The sequence below is a fragment of the Staurois parvus genome, unplaced genomic scaffold (assembly GCF_062004578.1).
Source record: "Staurois parvus isolate SC_StPar_1 unplaced genomic scaffold, SC_StPar_1.0 ptg000362l, whole genome shotgun sequence".
Taxonomy (NCBI): domain Eukaryota; kingdom Metazoa; phylum Chordata; class Amphibia; order Anura; family Ranidae; genus Staurois; species Staurois parvus.
In genome coordinates, this window is record NW_028318158.1 from 3,575,393 (window position 1) to 3,595,598 (window position 20,206).

Below are 20,206 nucleotides of genomic sequence, written 5' to 3' on the forward strand. Positions count from 1 at the left end.
TAATACCAATGTATTCCATTGATATTTGCAATCATTGTTACTAAATAAAACTGATTCATTCAGTCTTTTGTTGTGATTAGCTGTGATTGGGCAAAGCTCATCATATGATACAGATAGGCTGTGATTAGCCCTGTCTGCACCATGTGACTTCTTTGACCAATCACAGCTAATAACACAATTGTATACAATGAATGGCATGACAGGAAGCCATCCATTGTATACAATTGACATGTGATCTACTGTGATTGGTCACAGCGGTCACGTGACACTGGCAATGGGCCGGTGTAGTGATGTGGGCAGCACAGTGGCTAAATGGTTAGCACTTCCGCCTGGCAGTACTAGGGTCATTGGTTCAAATCCCAACCACGGCACCACCTGCATGGAGTTTGCATGTTCTCCCTGTGCCTGCGTGGGTTTCCTCCGGGTAATTCGGTTTCCTCCCAAACTCCAAAGACATGCTGGTAGGTTAATTGGATCCTGTCTAAATTGTCCCTAGTATGTGTATGTATGAATGTGAGTTAGGGACCTTAGATTGTACACTCCTTGAGGGTTAGGGACTGATGTGAATGTACAATATATATGTAAAGCGATGCATAAAATTGATGGCGCAATATAAGTACCTGAAATAAATAAATATGTCAACGTCTTTGTCCCGTGGACACCGCCGGTGACGGATCACGCCACCGCGTGGCCCCGTGAGCTGCTCATTTTGACAGGACGTCATATGACGCCCAGTCACAACGGCAAGTGTCCCGCCTGGCTGTTAATCTGCTATAGGTCGGGGGGGAAGGTGTTAAGGTTGAAAAAAAGGGGGAAAAATGCACCGGAATGCATCAAAAATGCACATGCAGAAATGAATCCAGAATGCATTTCTATGGTGTGAACCGGCCCTAAGGTGATGGGAGACCGAGATCAAATGTGGGTTATCAGCTTTTAAAACTGCATCCAAAATCAAAATGCAGGCATGGATAGGCAGCTGTTTTTAACGCTCATTTGGAAGCTGAAATTCTCCTTTAATGGAGGCAAAAAAAGGCAGTCATAAAAACAAAAGTCATTGGTGTAAATGTGAGCTGTAACATACCTCGGGAAGTGAAGGCTTCTCCGCGTTAACTCAATTGTACTTCTATAAACTTAATGAGGGTTTTGGCAGAGGGTTCATCCAGCTGCGTAGAGGCCGGTAGTTGAATAATAAGTCAATCTGTTCAGCTCCTATTATATTACAGCTGCATCAGCATTTGCTGTACATTAGGTTACACTCGGCTGCTGCTTATTGAGCACCACTGGGAGGGAGACAGGTGAGCTTTAGCGTGGGAAATCTCCATTTAGCAGTTTAATGATTCGTTTCTGGAGAAGATCTGAAAGACACACCTTTTGTGCCCCAGCCCAATGCCAATGTATATAGAGAGTCTGAATTGTGGATTTTTGTTTCCCTTTGTATTTTACTGTAAACCAGGGTATCGGCAGTAGTGTCAGTCCACCCAAGAGTGATGTTTCCATTATAGGTAGCATAGGGTGCGCTGGGTTTAATGTCTTCCTTCTTTTGGGTACTCCACCAATGATGTCTTCACCCAAGTTCCAAACATTTTTCCTGCTCATTTTGAAGATTTGAATGCTCCTGCTGTTGCATCATCTGCACCATAAGACCTTGTATGTGACAAGTACAGTGAGGATTTATAAAGCATTTAATGACATTTCAAACAGATTTAATAAAAGCAAGGTAGCTACCTGAATCTGACCTAGTATTCACTCTAATGCCTAATGTAAATCTAGAGCAGACCCGTGGAGTCACTGCTGACAGGGGGAGCTGAGCTTCTGAAGGAATGACTTAAATGACTTTTGTGCTTTGCTGTTAATTTTGAATATGAATTGTTTCACAGTGCCAGTATCTAAGGAAATCAGAGATGGCTTGTTTAATTACACAGGTCTGCGACTAAAAAGCTGTTTGATTATTTTCATCTAATTTCCATGTATTTTGGTGTGCTGAAAACAAAATAGTGAAAAAACTCCTAGACGTCATGATTTGCCACAACATGCAAAATTGTCTTCAAATTTATAAAAAAAAAATTACATTTTTGGTATTTTTTTTTTATATTATGGGTTTTTAACCAAATTTAAAGTCCAAATTACTATTAATTAATTCACATAAGTGCATTTAAGATATAAAATGAAAAAAAAAAAACCTTAAAGGGGTTGTCCAAGTTATGTAAAAAAAAATATAGCACTGTAAATCTGATGGTCAGCAATATATACATAAGCTAAGCAAGTTTTAGGGGAAAACAATTCTATTTCCTCATTTCCCTAGTTCTCTTCGGGCCCTTTGTTGTTATTTGCAGGTAAACAATTTCTACCCCTCCCCCCTGCAAAGGGGGTTAATACAAGTGCTGCTCTGAGTGACATGTCTGACTACTGGGATACTCAGCAGCATGCTGTATGTATAAGCCTCAGCCCTGAGTCTGTGCTTCTAATGGTAGAAGGGGTTAATCTTTCCTGAAGAATCCAGTGGGTGGGATACCAAATACCCTTGTTTTCTGTGTCTATGGGACAGTCGAGACCGACAAAATCACTGGACCAAGAAGAGTTGGCAGCCGAGGGTGTTAACAGTCGGTGAAAAAAATGTCCTCCGAGAACCTCTGGTACCGTCCCATAAAGTTCTTCTACCACCTCTCCACATAAAATTGGGATTGATGAAGCAATTCGTAAAATCACTTCCAAGAGATGGAGAATGCTTCAAATACTTGGTCACCAAGTTTCCAGGCCTGTCGGAGGCAAAATTGAAGGAAGGTGTGTTCGTCGGATCAGACATTAGAAGGCTTATAGTTGATCAAGAGTTTGTCAATACCATGACGGATCCTCAAAAAGAAGGGTGGATTGCATTTCAAGAAGTCGTAAAGAAATTTTTAGGCAATAAAGATCCTCACTACAAAAAGATCATCGGACGAATGCTGAAAGCATTTCAAGCTTCAGGTTGCCCGATGAGTTTAAAAGTCCATTTCCTCCAGTCCCTCCTTGACTACTTTCCTGAAAATTTGGGAGCTGTGAGTGAGGAACAAGGTGAACGATTCCACCAAGACATTAAAGAGATAGAAAGGAGATACCAGGGAAAATGGAGCATTACAATGATGGCAGACTACTGTTGGAGGCTTCAGAGAGACATTCCAGATGCTACTCACCAGTGTAAATGCACCAAGAGGAGCCTCACAGGGAAGAAGAATCGAGTTTAGTGTGTATAGGTGAGCTCATTTCAGTTAAAAAAATGGATTTTCATGAAAAAATTGTAATAAAACTTTATTTTATAAGTCTATTTCCATTTATTTTGAGGTATTGCCTTATCTAACATAGTTACCTAAATTGTCAGGACATGTGATGTCCTATGACAAAATGGAGGTCATTTTCGGATTCAGCACACCAAAAAACATAAAGATTTATGTGGAATAAAAACATTTTTTTTGCAGACCTGTTATCATTTACTACATGTTATTGTACATTAAATACATGAATGTTCATATGCTGGTCACAGATTCAGTTTAACCTCCTCTTACTCGTGCTAGTAAATTGGGTGCTTCATTTGATCCCGTTTGTCCCCTCTCTTTTGGATCGGTCAGACGCAGCAGTGCATTGTGTATCAGGTACTGGGGTTGGCATGGTAACTTATTTCTACAAACTAAAGAGGTAAAGTTTTGGTTATAGTAGGTGTTGAAAGCCCCTCCTCTAAACCTGGCGGCGGAGTTCTTCTTTAGGATATGCTATTAATTTACATTACAGTAGGAAAATGGTAAACAAGTTTTCTGTTTTTCTTTTCTGCAGATTGCAGTGAACTGATGAATGTTGTGCTGAACATGTTCCGTCAGGACCCGCGTGTAATAAATGTGTTTATTTCTTGCAGGAGAAGTGTTTGATTACTTAGTGGCCCATGGGAGGATGAAGGAGAAGGAGGCCCGGGCGAAATTTAGGCAGGTAAAGGAGGAAATAAACTGCTATTTTTAGAACGACTGACGTCTGGTGTGATGAAGGCCCTTCCAGGAGGCCTGAACGTCATTAACCTCTGTGCAGCACACTCAGGGTTCTTATGTGGGGACTGGAATAAGAGTAGCTGTATGTAATAGGCTGGCCTGGGTGGGGGAGGGGACGGGACTGTTAGTAGTGGTATTTTGAGGATGCTCCTATTTATAGGTGTCCTTTAATAGCTGCTGGTCAGCTGCCTGATTCCTTTGCTGGCTAGCTTCATGTGTAGAGCATTTCAGCAATGGAACACCCCACTGATTTATTAATTACGTCAAACTATTATTATTATTATTATTATACAGTATTTATAAAGCGCCAATAGTTCGCTCAGCGCTGTACATTACAAAGGGAGACAGAACATGTGACAGAACAATACCAATACAATGCAAAACATGAGGGGATCAAGGGCCCTGCTCTTTCGAGCTTACAATCTAAACTAAAAGGCAAAGTGTAATAACCTATGACAACCAATCACAAATCATCTTTTAAAGCAAACCTGTCACATTTTAGGGTGACTTATTTATTTCCCCCATTACAGAGTTTCTTTGAAACCGAACTCCAACCCAAACATCAGGTACATACAGTATATATGACCAGGTATACCTGCTAAAATATTGCTAATACTGTTAAGCCAGTCTTGTGATTAACGCACACCGCGGTCGCACTGCCAACATTTTTACAGCGCTACTTGTATCTTTATATGTCACCTTCCTGTTCAACAGACAGGCTACTTTCACACTGAGGAGTTTTTGAAGCATTTTTGTGTTAAAAAAAAAAAAATCCGAAAAGCTCAATAAAAAGGCTTCCCTATGTATGTGAATGTATATCTATATATGTTTTCACACGGAAGCGTTGCACTTGCGGTGAGGTGTAAAAACTCCTGCTTGCAGCATCTTTGGGGCGTGTTTGGTGAGTTAAAAAAAATGCCTCTTTCCATTGAAATCAATGGAAAACACCTGGAAAAAAGCCTCAAAAACGCCTCTGAGAAGTGTTTTTTGTTGCAGTTTTTAAGTCACGTGTCCTTTAAAAATGCTCAGCGTGGTAAAAACACCTGTGCGATTTTGCTGTGTCTTTGCGGTGGATCAGCGTGAAAGTAGCCTAACTAAACACATAGATGACATCTTCTTTTGGGCTGTTGTAATCTGGCAGTGGGTGTCAGAGTACCAAAACAGTGGCTGCAACGCCACCCTCTTCATTAGGGCTTGTGAGATTCAAGAATGATATAATATGCTGTATGTGGACTCACTGTGTAGTGGAATGTTGAAGTTTTATCAGTTTCCTTAGCAGTTGGTTCATGCAGCATGCAGCCCTGATGAAGAGAGCAGTGTTATGGCCCCTGAAATATGTTGGCTTCGGAAACAATCCTATCATTGGCCTACATTTGCTTTTCGACTTGAATATTACAGTGTGCGCTTCAATTTTATATTCACTCATTTCTGTTACAACCCAAGTTTATTGTGGAAACCGTTCTGTGTGCAGAAGCTGCCAGCCCAGTATTCATATTTTTCATGCTTCTCAAAGAGGATTTTCGCTAGTCAGACCTCCTCCCCCCCCCCCTTTTTTTTTTTTCTGCCTCCGGTTGTCTGTCGCTTACTTTTCTGATACTTGCCTGCCCAGAGGATCCAGCATTGTGCCGCTGGAATCCTCTGGTTCTCTATAACCTCTTGGTCCCGCACCGCCATATTGCTTATGACATTATTAATCGGCCCACCGGCTCTTCCTGGTTCAGCTGGCACATCTCTTGATGATGTGGCACTAAGCACACCCCTCTCCTCCTTTTTGAATGAAACACTATGCCTCCTGGGATATGTGACTTGCATGTCACTGGAGACCAAGGGAGAATGGTGCTAGATATCTGCCTAGGCGAGGGTGGCGGGGCTATATTTAAAAAAGTAAACAAAAAAAAGACAGCCCTGATCTGGTAATGGAGGGGGGATAGGAGGGAAGTGTTTCACTGGAGGTGATGATCTGCTTTAACATACAGTATAAATCAATCCCAGAGTACCAGTGCCTCCTGTTTGTTTGTTCAAGTATCCGTTTGCGATGTTTCTGAGATCATGGACAGGTGCAATTGACTTCTTTTCTCAACTGCTTCAATGGGGTTTGCATGTCTTTATACTTCTATGGAAATGGTAAACTCATTTGATGCAAACAAATGCTGATAGATGCAGGCTTTAAAGCCCCATACACACTGACAGTTTTTCAGCAGGCTGAATGAAAAAATGATGGCTCACAGTACCAACACAAGCGATGTTGGTGCAGCGATCTTCCCTGCTGCGCCTTTGTATTCTGACAGGGGGACTGTCCTCCGCAAGAACACACGGATCAGCTCTTGCAGCCATTGACTGTGGGCACTGATTGGATACTGGTTTTCCAGCATGCCTGTTTGACAACAGTTGGTCATCAGACTGGCCTCTGTTGGACAAGCAACTATACACACTGGCCAAATGTCAACAGGTTCCTGCTGAATCGAACAATATTTGGCGTTGGCAGGCGGGCTGGTAGTTCTCGATGGAACATCAGTGTGGTCCATTGACACCACCGACATTGCATCCACAGATTGCAGTTGCAATGCTTTACAGACTTGTTTGCTAAATAGATAAATAATATAATGGATTCACGTTTTTTTTCTGCAAATTTTTTTCCCCCCCCCAAAAGGTGGACTTTCACTATTGGGGTTATTCTAGCTGAATATCATGTCTTAAGTTACTTTAATTGTACAGACTTTAGTATACTCCCCTACTTAGCTTTTAGTGTGTCTACCTTTTCAGCTTGAGTTAAGGGATGAAAGATCACTTGAAGTATGCCAGTTGCTACCCTATCAACTTTTTGACTTCATACACTGTCTCCCAACTTCTGAGTGTACAGCTTGTGAAGTCGGTACATTTTTTTATCTAATATTTTATTCATTAAACTTTTTGGGTCCTTTCACACGGGGCGGACCCGTTTAACGGATCTGCTTGCTAAGCGGGGAATCTCTCCGCTGATCCCCACTGAGCAAGCGGATGACAGCTCTGTATCCACTCTGCTGCTGCAGAGCAGACACCTCCATGGGTGGTCGGATGAAAATTGACCACCTGTCCGTTTTCATCCGACCTTTTCTGATGGACGGAACGGGAATTGGATCCCCATCTCTCCCTTTTTTGGTGGATCGGATGTCGGCGGGTGTAAATGGACACACAGCCATTTATACCTGGTGCTCCATAGAAGAGAATGGAGGTTCCGATTGGGTCCACCTGAAAAATGGGCAGGCAGACCTGATCGGAACATCCGTGTGAAAGAGCCCTTTTTATGAATTCCAAGCTATTGGAACTTTTATACAAGGCGCTACTCACTTTATACCTGAAAGAAGATTATCTGTTGTCTTTGGTAGAGAAATGACCTAATTATGGTCTTTGGTTGCTGCCTCTATGATCATTATATTCTATCATATTAGTCCAACGCTACTAAGCACACTTATCAGAGCATATGTGAAGTCAGGAATGGAAAGGACAGCCAATGTTAAATGCAACCCTCCTCTTTCAACAGAGAATATTCCACTAAGTGCTTTTTGCATTGAGAAATGTGTGGAATACTATTACATCTGTAAAGCAAGACATTAAAGTGTGAACTTTCTTTCTTGGATTATAATAGTTCTGTCTGTGGTTATATCAGCCTCTTGTGGCAATTTTTGTACGCTGGAAGATAAAATACCCAAGAAAAATGAGGCTAATGGCATCCAATTAAATGTGATTATGTTTTCCCAGAGAATAAACTATATGCAATGTAAATGAGAAAAGGTGACATATACAAAATAGGTGCAAAAGCTGAAATGCACTTTAACCACTTAAATACCAGGCACTTTCACCCCCTTCCTGCCAAAGCCAATTTTCAGCTTTCAGCGCTGTCGCACTTTGAGTGACAATTGCTCAACCATGCAACACTGTACCCATAATACATTTTTATAATTTTTTCACACAAATATAGCTTTCTTTTGGTGGTATTTAATCACCACTTAGTTAATTTTTTGCTAAATAAATGAGAAAACACCGAAAACATTGAAAAAAATGTGTTTTTGTTTGTTTCTGTTATAAAATTTAGCAAATAAATAATCTTTCTTCATCTCATCTCACCCAAATGACTCCTTTTTAGACAGTCCAAGGTATTTAGCAAGAGGCATGGCATGCTTTCCTAACCCCTTGACGCAGACCGCACGCAAATATGCTGCCTCTCGGCGTCTGGGCATTGACCGCGGCTGTGCAATTAAAAAATACATATATGCTGAGAGCGTGCCCACTCCCAGCACATATGCCCGCTGCTCCCGGAAAGGTCCCGATCTCCCCTTTCGATTGGGACCTTTTCTGATCATGTGACCGCCTTGACGGCGAATCACAGCGGTCACATGACCCTCCAGGCTTGTGAGACTCTCAAAGGGCCGGGGGGGGGGGGGGGGGGGGGGGGGGGCTGGCGCCTAGAGGTTAAGTTGTAATTTTTTTGTCACAATTCTTTGTTCCTGTTTATAAAATTACCCAAATCAGTGTTACTTTTTTAGTCTGTAGGAAAGCTATAGCATCCCCAAACTATGGTGTGTGTGTGTGTGTATATATGTATGTGTGTGTATATATATATATATATATATATATATATATATATGTGTGTGTGTGTGTGTGTGTGTGTATGTATGTATGTATGTGTATATATATATATATATATATGTATGTGTGTGTATATATATATATATATATATATATATATATATATATATGAATGAATGAAAATCAATCAGTCCTAATGTACTGACGGCCTATCTCATATCCTGGTGTCCACATACCCCCCTCATGACCCATTTTTGGGACAAAAACCATCAAAGGTATTTAGTAAGAAGCAGGGCGAGTTTTTTTAACTTTATTTTGGAAAATTAAAAAATTAAAAAAATATATTTTTTTCTTTTTTCACACTGTCACCAGTGCAGTACAGCATCGTCATGTAACTGGTGTGGTGGTGATTTTTTTTATTTTTCTTTTTTCACACTGTCACCAGTGCAGTACAGCATCATCATATAACTGGTGTGGCAGTGATCAGGGACGCTAACTAGTGACAGTATGTAAACAAAAAAAAAAAATTGTGGTAAAACTACAAGGTCCATATAATTTTCCAGTCAACATACTGCTGTAGGTGAAGTCACAGAGAATGCAGAGTACCTGGAATCTCACACGGAGATGATGTACCGTAGTGCAGGGTCATGTCCCCCCTAGGTCTTGATGGAAGAGGGATGATGTCTCCCTTGTATAGATGTTGGATATAAAGTTAGTATATTTAATACTGTAACTCTATTTAAATTTTTTTTAACTACAGGTTTTTCTATTTCCATAAAATTGCTTTTTGTGACAATAAAGGGGCACAAATATATGATGTGGACTATTATTTTTGTTTTTTTTGTCTGTAAGGTGCCCTTTAACCAACCCTTGCAGCCCCAGCAAACAAGCTGACGGCAGGTAAGGGGTTAATGATCTGTAGCAGTGGGAAAAAGCGGCAGCACATGAATGGAAAATTCCCCCCACCCCCTCAGCGGATTATCTTCCAGCAGGCCCGGTCCCCGCACTATATCCCAGCACTGCTCCGCTCACTGCTACAGCTGTCAGCAGTCAGTAGGGATGAACACTATAAATACCCAGAACAGGGAGCTGTCAGGAAATGCACAATCATTATGCCATTCTGTTGCTCAAACAATCTCTCCCATTTACTATGGTCTGGATGCAGGCCAAATCCTCGCAAGCTCAGTCACAGCGTCTTGGAAGGGAAAAAACGGTCTTGGAGAACTGAAATTCCTCTGCTATTGTCTGAGCCTGGAGCCATTGTCCTGTACAGACTGGAATCTATGGAGTCCTTCTCTTACGCAGATGTCCATAGTATGGACAAGGAGTCGGTGTCATCAACATATGTCACATGTTCCAGCCAGCCAGTGTATAGTCGAGGGCATACAACTCTGCAGCTTCAGGAGCTGAGACCAGAAAAGCGTCCAAAGTATAGCCATATCTGTATTTCCTGTACTCAGTAAAAATAAAAATGTTTTTTTTTTTTAAATTTGAATGAACACAAATTAAATCTATTACCCAGGTTTCTGGTAAATTTATAAAAGATGAGGTTGCATAAAGGTGGTGTAAAGCAGGCCATGCCAAAACCAAATGAAAATTTTGAATAGTTCTTTTTTGCATCATTAGTATGCTAGCTGCGAGACAGTTTTCATGCCACTTTTAAAAGTGCCTGATCCACCATGATGGATTTTTATTAGAAAAACAAACCCGTTGATGGAACAATCGTATAAGCTATTCTTGTTTTTCGCTTTACAGAACTCTTGGATTTCAACTTGTCTATGGCCTGCTTAAGGTTGAGTAAATAGATACCAAATGTGAAGCCCTTAAATTGCACAGATCTGTTAAACAGTGACAAACTTTGGTACCCAAAATTATCCATTGGCAACTCTTCAAAAGCCTAGACAGGTTATCACTTTAGAGTTGGCTATACGTAAGAACCCTAAAATTATTTTGTGGTTCTCAGTTTGGCATGCTTGACAATATGTAAAATGTAGTTCAAAATCCGTTTTCATGTGTAGCTGCGTCCGACACATGCCTTCACACTTTTTTGGTGTTTTTTTTATTTTTCTTTTTTTTTCTTTCTTTTTTTTTTTACATATGATTTGTTGCATAAACTTTTTTTTTTGCGTAACTTTATTTAACTTATTAGTTAAATAACAGGTGTTGTGCGCATCCCCATGAAGTCAGTTGGGATGCCGTAGCTGCATGGACATAACCACTGCTATGGGGAACGTCACTCTCTCAATCAACATTGACTGTTTTGAATCCTTATACTGTTAGCATTTGTAAATAGATGGGAAAGTTTATCATATTTACTTGTTTTAAACTGTTTTTTTTATATTTCTTTAGTTACTTCCTAGTTTCCAGGCTTAGGCAGATGATGTCATACATCCCAGGGGTCTTCAGGAAGGGAGGAGGGGTTTTCTCCGCTAAGCACATCCTCCTCCATTCACGCCTGAGCTAAGGGCAGATGGATTCCAGGAAGTAAATGCTACATGAATCATCTACCCTTGCTCAAGACGGCCACAGCCAGAAATACCAAGGGGTGATTTTTCAGCAAAATAAAGCATGGAGACATGGATGGATGGGGGAATTTGCTTTGAATTTTAAGAATGAGAAGACTGCTGGAGTCCCTGAGATGTGTTAGATGCTCTTGGAGGACTCTTTAATGTGTCATCCATGTGGATTTGGGGCATGTTCTGTGGTAACCTTGGATTTAGAGGAGTTTTTCACCTTGTCCCCTTTGTTCCATGTAGATTGTGTCTGCGGTTCAGTATTGTCATCAGAAGTGTATTGTACATCGAGATTTAAAGGTAAGTTATTTTCGTGTCCTCTGCAGATTATTCCTTTGTATTTTAGAGCAGTATGACCTTTGCAGACATCTGTCCCTTATGTCATTGTGTTATCCTGAGTGTCTCTGCAAACCTTCACTGTTGTGGGGAAAAACAGGTCTGCGGTGCCCCCTGCAGGTAATTTACGAAATAGCTTTTGTGAAACAGTGAAGACCATTGCATCTTCTTTTGAGAATGCTAGTTGCCTGGCTGTCATGGTGATCCAGTGGCTGCAGGAATTTGAATTCTTGTATGTGGTTGTGAGCTCTGTATCCTTGTACGGGGTCAGTGAGACAGCCAGACACTGGCAAATTCTTTATGGAGTGCAGAAACAATCGAGCCAAAGAAATTTCATACAAACCTGTAGTTTGGATTAAACCGGAGAGAATACCCAGAAAATACTTCTCAAAATACGAATGAATATTCCAATCAAATCTGGGAACAAATGTATGCATGTGTGATCGCTTTTTTTTTTTCTTTTTTATAAAGTTGTTTTATGACTTGTTCATACCACCTGCTGGGTTTCTTGTTGCAGTAAAACACATTACATATGTTGGTTTCAATGTTGTGCTATTTATTCTTAGTGTTCATTGACAGCAACAGCCAAACAGATGTGAACCATTTTTTGGGAACGCAGCGCACATTAATGTCTTGACACACACTGCAACGCACTACCACCAGGATGGTGCAACGCTGTGCCACTTAGATGAATAGCACCGCATTGCACCAAACCACGCAAACAGTAACACACTTGCTACTCTAATGCCATTGTGTGAATGGGCCCTTATGTAGATGTCTGTTGCTCAGGTCTGAGTAAGTACTTACTTGTCTTGTAACTCCAGTAACTCCAGTAAAGAGTAACTCCACTTGTCTTGATAAAAAAAAAATTCCTTTGGGTAATCTATGTACATTGCAAGGATTTTAACAAACTTTGTTGGAGACTTCTGCCTGCTGTTATTCTGAAGAATTAGCTCTTTGTTTGTGTCCATGTGCAAACTGAATCTGAATGGATGTATCTTTATAATTATCGATTAACTGCTGCACCTGCAGGGTTCTGATGAGGAAAAGTGGCAAGGTCTACATCCCTTTTTAGGTGTGATTTTTCCATTTGTTTCTCACCAAAAATGAAATTTTTGATGTAGAGGATGCCCAAAATTGGACTTGTATCTTAGTGCAGGAAATAGGAAAATCTGTGAGCCAATCACACAAGCAGGAAATGACATTTCTGGGGGGTGTTCCATACCCCATCTATGTACAGAATGCCTCCCAGGTTGCCATATTGTATTTTACAGAAAATTGTAGCACGGCAGATTGAAAAGGAAAGGTAGTTTTTAATAATATACAATATGCAATTGTATATGCTAGATTTTTTTATTTGCAATCCACAACATTGGCGTTACCCTTGAATAAAAATGACTGAATTTTAAAATTATTAATTTTTTTTTTTTTTTTTTACAGGCAGAAAACCTCCTGCTCGATGCCGACATGAACATCAAAATAGCAGATTTTGGATTCAGTAACGAGTTCACCATCGGTAATAAGCTGGATACGTTTTGTGGCAGTCCGCCATATGCTGCTCCGGAACTCTTTCAGGGAAAGAAGTACGATGGTCCCGAGGTGGATGTGTGGAGCCTCGGGGTCATTTTATACACTTTAGTCAGCGGCTCCTTACCCTTCGATGGACAGAATTTAAAGGTAGGGAGAGTATAGGACCTTTAGATTCTGAATACGGTCTGTCTCCTTCCCTTCCCCCCCACCAGTCTGTAGCGGTTCCTGAACATCATTCACATGTAACAGACAGTGACAAACCTATTTAGGTGGCAGTAAAGTGGTGCTGCAAACGTAATGAATGAAGAGTTTCATACAGTTGATAAACTAACATTTATGTTCTATTAAAGCCTCACCTATACCTGTCTCTTTCTAGTCCTGTACCCCTGAATGGTATGATTTATGACTCATTTGTCATAGGAAAAGACTTAAAATACTTTTGAATATACTGCTTTTTATATTTACACTGCAGCTCTCTATGCTAGCATAGCTGAGTAACAGCAACACTCACATCCCAGGTGTCTTCCAACAGACTTGTAGATAAAATGAAGGGGCGCGTCTGTCCGTATCTGTCACATTACAGAGAGCATGGGGTCTAGCGCCGATATCGGACCGCGGGGTCTAGCGCTACATTTTAAGCTTAATCAGTGGCTCACATCTGGCAATCTTCCTGTCCCTTCATCCATTTCTGAAACCTTTCCATTTGGCACACAGCTTCAAGTGCACACTTATTGCCAAAGATAAATAATCCATTCACTTCAATGTGAAGCCTGTTTATCAGCCTATAGAGGGTCTTTCTGTTGAATTGAATAGAGACCATAGTCCATATGTTTATGCACTGGCATGTGGATTTCAGGCAGGGGCTGAGCAGCGTTGGGCAGGCCGCAACGTGCAGATCACGGAGTTATACGCAGGTATGACTTCTTAGGGAGAGGTGATAAGTGCACTGAAAGTTTACTTTTCCTATAAATACTACAGGGAGGTTGAATATTTGTACAGCTGTACTGTAACTCAGAGGAACTGAACCATGGAAGCCGTGCTCTAAAAAGGAAGGCAAAGGGCTAATCATCAGTATTGCCTGTGCTGTCTCCACAGCTGATCTTTTCCCCATTACTGATTTATCTTGTCTTTTTCTGCACACTCTCTGTATGAAGGTGGCCATATTGGTAGAGGAAGGACTTTGTACAGTAGTGACCTCTGAAAAAAATCTTAGACTAGCAGTGCTTTAGATCTCACAGCTAAAGAGTAAGTCGTGAGAATATTAAGTCGCCAATGCTTCATGCTAAAATTGATATCTAAAGCCTCTAAGCAGCAGCGGTATAAATATCAATATGATATATTATTTTTTTATTAAAGGGTATTTATATAGCGCCAATAACTTAGGCAGCACTTTATATGTTGTGTACATTCACCTCAGTCCCTGCACTGAAGGAGTTTACAATCTAAGGTCTCTCTCTCGCATACAGTTGTGCTCAAAATTTTGCATGCCCTGACAGAAACCATGAAATGTTGGAATTGATATTGCAAATTTGACTGATCATGTCAAAAAACTGCACCAATGCCACAAAGATGCCTGGTTACAATATGCCCGACAACACCTTGACATGCCTCACCGGGCTTTTTTGTGGCATTAATGCACTAAAGTCTTCTTTCTTGAAGCTCGACCATGTAGCTCATTTTTGTTCGTCTTGTGTCATATTGTACTCCTTGAAACAACCACACCATTTTTTTTCCAGAGCAACCTATATTTCTCCTGAGGATTCCTGTCTTTGTATCCCAAACAATTTTTCTGGCAGTTGTGACTGCATTCTTTCTTGGTCTACCTGACCTTGGCTTGGTATCAAGAGATCTCCTGAATCTTCCACTTCTTAATAAGTGATTGAATAGTACTGACTGGCATATTCAAGGCTTTGGATATCTTTTCCATCTTATATAAAATCATATAAAATTCCATTACCTTGTTACGCAGGTCTTTGGTTCTTTTCTGCTCCTCATGGCTCAGTATCTAGCCTGCTCAGTTGCATGCACGTGAGAGCTAACAAATTAATTGACTATTTATACACAGACAGTAATTGCTATTTAAAAAGCCACAGATGGGGAAATTAATCTTTAATTGCCAATTTAACCCGTGTGTGTCACCTTGTGTGTCTGTACCAAGGCCAAACATTCCAGGGTATGTAAACTTTTGATCATGGCCATTTGGGTGATTTCTGTTGTTATGATTTAAAAAGGAGACAAACAACTACGTTATAATAAATAAATAAATTGTATGATCCTTAAATAAAAGACAGTTCCTTGGCATGATCAGTCATATTTGCAATATCAATGCCAAAGTTTCACGATTTCTGCCAATGTATGCAAACGTTTGAGCACAACTGTACATACACATATTGGGGCCAATTTAGACAGGGCCAATTAACTTACCAGCATGTCTTTGAAATATCGGAGGAAATCCTCACAAGATGAAGCAGAACATGCAAACACCATGAAGGTAGTGTCCTGGTTGTGATTTGAACCATGCACCCCGGTGCTGCAAGGTAGGGGTGCTAATCCTTGTATATTCCCTCAAACCCTATCTTCCCTAAGGTGCCAAAAACATCACTAATCACAATAAATGACTAAAATATTTTAATTAATATCAAGGCAGTTTTGAATGCAAATAGCATAGGAATATATCATTGATAGTCAGTATTGATTAACAATAAAATGTTCAGTGTTCATTAGTACACAAAAAGTCTTTTGGTTCCCATAAAGAATGCACTGGTAAAAAAAAACACATGTAGAAGAAAGGTACAATCCATTTCTCAATGCATTAGTGCACATCATTCAAAACGCTCTCTTCTGTGTACATTAAAAGGTCAGTTGGAGTTGGTAAGTCAGCCCATACATTAGTTTTTTTGTTTTTTTTTTCTTCAACCACTGGGTTGAACAGAAAAAAAAATGTACCCAATTTCCCCCATCCCCACACACTCCGTGTGCATGGAGGTATCCTCGCTTCTGAGACTTTAGATTCTGACACCAGGAAGACTTCCCCACAATCAGAATACACTGATCAGTGCTGACGGCTATAACCGGCGGCACTGATCGATCAGGAAAAACCCGACAGGATGGTTGAAGTAAATTGACTTCTGTACAACCAGCCTTGCCTATACGTGGATTGACATTCAGCTGATCCAGTTGAAGTTCCATCCATGTTATGGCCAGCTTAAGTTTTTATTTTCAGGAGGGGATTTTTAAGGTTTATGGACACACAAAAGGCAGCTTTGGATGACCTTCACTGTTGTGTGGAGAAGTGGATCCAGTGTGCTGTCATGAAAGAAACCGTGGAGAGAGGACTAGGTAGCCTGCCATTGCTAACCCCTTTTTTTTTTTAAATGCTGTCTCTAGCTTTTGTACTTTTCAAACAGACCGATTAGAAATGTAAAGGAAGTAGTATTTGTAGAAGGAAAATTTACAAATGTATCCTGCACACTTCCCTGGTACATATCTCCTATACCCTATTTAACAGCTTGCTCAGATAGTTCTGATATCATGGTAACCATGTGCGTTCTCTTGTCTTCTAAAGGAATTACGGGAGCGAGTATTACGGGGGAAGTACCGTATTCCTTTCTATATGTCTACAGACTGTGAAAACCTGCTGAAGAAACTGCTTGTACTGAACCCCATCAAACGAGGCAGCTTAGAAGTAAGTGACCTGATATCTTACTGACTGCTTATTTTAGGGTTTTGGCTACAGATAAAACTGATTTAAAGTAGAACTCCAGTCAAAAGTAAAAGCAGATTATGATGCACTGTTTCCCTAAACTATAAAGAGTCTGACAACTTCCCCTATTGCTCTTTACTTCGAATTGTTAAAGTCTACTTGTCAGGAGAGAATCATGATGGCATCATTCTGAAGTTGCAGTTGCGTAGTTGTCTGTAGTTTCAGTACACACATGGAATAAGTATGCAGCGTACAAGTGTCAGGAAGGTGTGGTCATTTCTTATCCCTGTACTTCTTGTGGGTCAGCGAATCTGTATGTATTGCGTCAACAAGCCAAAGCATCAACATTGGGTTGGATTGATGACTAGCATTTTTTGGGGGGTTTGCAAATGGCATGTTAGTATTTTTCTTATGACATGATAGGTGTACCTTAAAGTGTTTGTAAACCCTTAAATATACCCAGTTAAATGAATGATCTCAGGTGATACACAGAGATGAAACCAATCCTCTTATGTAAGTTGTACCTGTCTATATGCAGTCTTCTGTTCTCTACATCCATTCAAAATGCTGAATTTTAAAAGCTTGGCTGAGAGTTCTGAAAAGGTGGGGGGGGCTGACATTACACTCTGCAGCGCTCAATGAGGAGAATTCTGAAGGTTGATTGGAGGAAAGAGACCCCCCTCACCTCCACGCGGCTCACAGGAACTCAGCTGAGGCTGTCAATCTGCTGGAGGTCCCTCCCCTGTCACCAGAACTGACTCTTGCAGATAGCAGAGGAATAAAGCAGCAGACAGCAATGACACTTAGTGCTCTTAATTGAGACAAGTGTACATTATAGAGGGATATGCTTTGTTCATATTTCATGTCTGAGGTTTACAACCACTTTAACCTCTCTGGTGTTAACCCCCCAAATGTTACTCAGACTTGTAGTTCATTGTAAAAGCTGTTAACCCTGATCAATACTCTGGGTATCCATTTTGACAGTTAATTCTGAATCAGTGAAATTCTCAGGGATTTACACCAAGCATTCGGGATAGCAGAGCAGCAGAGGACCAGTGCATATCTGTTCACCGGTCTTTCTCTCTGTTGTATAATCAGCAGGACTCTGGTATCAACACTTTCGCATTCAAAGCTGTCATCTGACAGCCAGCTGTAAATGTTGCTGCTCCCGTTCATTGGCTGACTGCATGGTGCTGCTGGTTTCATAGTGCTCCTCAGTAGACTCCGTCGTCAGGTTGTCTTCCTTTGATGGAGACAATAATAGTCCTATCATCTCGGGGATATCCATAGCACAGGATTATGTAATTCTTAATGTTTTTTCCAGCAAATCATGAAGGATCGGTGGATGAATGTTGGCTATGAGGATGATGAACTGAAGCCATATACTGAGCCTGAGCCAGATAACAATGACACAAAGAGGATAGGTAGGTGAAAAGTGAACCTGTCTTGTATTTGAGCAGCATAAACCAATATATGAATACAGTGTAGAATCTATGAATATCCAGTTGACGACTGGCGCACAGTAAAAAATACTGTGGGCCGGCATCTTTTCTGCGCCAGATCACACACATGTACGTTATCCGGCTCTTCTGGATAGGGAGTGCGCATGCCCGCCACCCCAGCTGTGCTACCATTCGCTCCAGCACATGCTCATAATCAGGTCCTGGCAAATGATTTATGGCCAAGACCTGCTGATTGTGGACAAAATGACAGGAGAGAGCTCTGTGTTGGTAAAGCAGGGAGTAAAAAAACTACACATTGCTTAGTGAAAACACCTCGTTGAGTTTTTTTTTTAAGTAAAGACATAGCAGAATACGTTTTGGCCTAAATTTATGAAAAAATTAGTTCTTTTGTTTTAAGTTTTGTTATTGAATATGTTTTATAACAGTATAAAGGAAAAAAAAAGTATTTGTATATTTATTTATTTGCAAAATGTTTGGGGGTGTTTTTTGTTTATGTATTAAAAAAAAAAAACCCCCAATGGTGATCAAATACCACCAACAGAAAGCTTTGTTTGTGGGGGAAAAACAATATAAATTACATTTGGGTTCAGCGTTGCATGACCATACAATTTCTAGTTAAAGTAACACAGGGCCAAATAGCAAAAAATGGTCTGGTCTTTAAGGGGGTAAAATCCTCCGGAGCTTAAGTGGTTATACAATCACTGCTTCTTGAAAGTGTGAGGGGCCCCTTGCATTGGATGTTAATTGATCATTTTGTCTAGTGGGGATTGTAATAAGTGGAATACTTGCCCTATTGTACAGTATGTTCTCCTGGTGGCTAACCCTCTCCGCTCTGTGACTCTTTGGTGGACCCTTGATCCTCTCATACAATGCAGGATTGCCGGTCTTGCATTGTACATGATGACACTGGAGAGTCTGTGACCAGAGGAGCGGCAAAGAGAAGCCGCTTCTTGGGCTAGTCCAATATCAGGAAGGAGGCCTGTGGGACTGAAGAATAAAGTATGTATTTCTGCTTATTCCAGTCCCCCTAGACAAAATGTGCAATTGCGTTGGGGTGTAAGATTTTGTTTTTACAGATGCCCAGATTTCAGCTTTTAATTGTACTGCATTTCATTTTTGCCTTCTTTTACAGCTATGCTTGGAAATAATGCTCATCTTGCCAGTCAGTGGCACTTCTAGCAAGGTGACAGCGCTCACTACCCTGCTTGCAATGGAGCTGTGGTGTTGTCACTCCATGCCACTGCTCCAGCACTGAGCTGACATGGTGGCGCACAGCCTGTTTCCTGCCCAGCTAATACACGTATCCACCCGAATGAGGGACTGCGGAGGCAGCATTAAAATCAACCTGTTGCTTTAATTAATATGAACACGAAGTCCCTAGCTGTATCTCGCACCATCGCGTTGTTACAATCCAAGGCACTTTTTATTTTTCTAGTTTTTTTAACTTTATGGAGAAGTCACAAAATTACATTTAATTAATTTCTATGCACTGTAGATGAGCTGTAATGTGGTGTATTGTGAAAAAGCAGTATGCTTGCATTTTTGCACAACACATTGCAACCCACCTCAAGACAGCAATATTGTTTCAACAGGGCACACAGAAAACAGTTGGTATTGAGGCTGCATTGAGATATGCAGCTGAATGTAGCTTGGCTGGAGGGCTTCGTGTTTTATTAATTCAAAAAGCACAATATACAGCCAACATTACATACAGTGCATTCAGAAAGTATTCAGACCCCCTTCGTGTTTTTCAATTTTGTTATGTTGCAGCCTCCTACTACAGTTGTTTCAATTCATTAATCTACACTTGTACCCCATAATGACAAAGTGAAAACAGAGTTTTGGAAATGTGTGTGAATGTATTAAAAATAAAAAACTTAAATATCACATTGGCCTAAGCATTCAGACCATTTGCAACAACACTTGAAATTTAGTTCAGGTGCCTCCCATTTCTCTTGATCATTGCTGAGATGTTTCTACACCTTGATTGGAGACCACTTGTGAATTAAATTGATTGCACGTGATTTGGAAAGGCACACACCTCTCTATAAAAGGCCTCACAGCTGAAAATGCATACTGTATCAG

At 40.7% G+C, this 20,206-nt stretch overlaps 1 protein-coding gene across 2 annotated transcripts in view; it reads left to right on the top strand.

Annotated features, from left to right (window-relative positions):
- MARK1 (microtubule affinity regulating kinase 1) overlaps nt 1-20,206 on the top strand; it is a 177,449-nt gene that overhangs the window by 121,009 nt on the left and 36,234 nt on the right. For both annotated transcript variants that reach the window (XM_089685034.1, XM_089685033.1), the window contains exons 6-10: nt 3,884-3,954; nt 11,333-11,389; nt 12,866-13,102; nt 16,521-16,640; nt 17,983-18,082. In XM_089685034.1, coding sequence (XP_089541160.1) covers nt 3,884-3,954; nt 11,333-11,389; nt 12,866-13,102; nt 16,521-16,640; nt 17,983-18,082 — 585 coding nt within the window. The remainder of the gene's footprint in view (nt 1-3,883; nt 3,955-11,332; nt 11,390-12,865; nt 13,103-16,520; nt 16,641-17,982; nt 18,083-20,206) is intronic.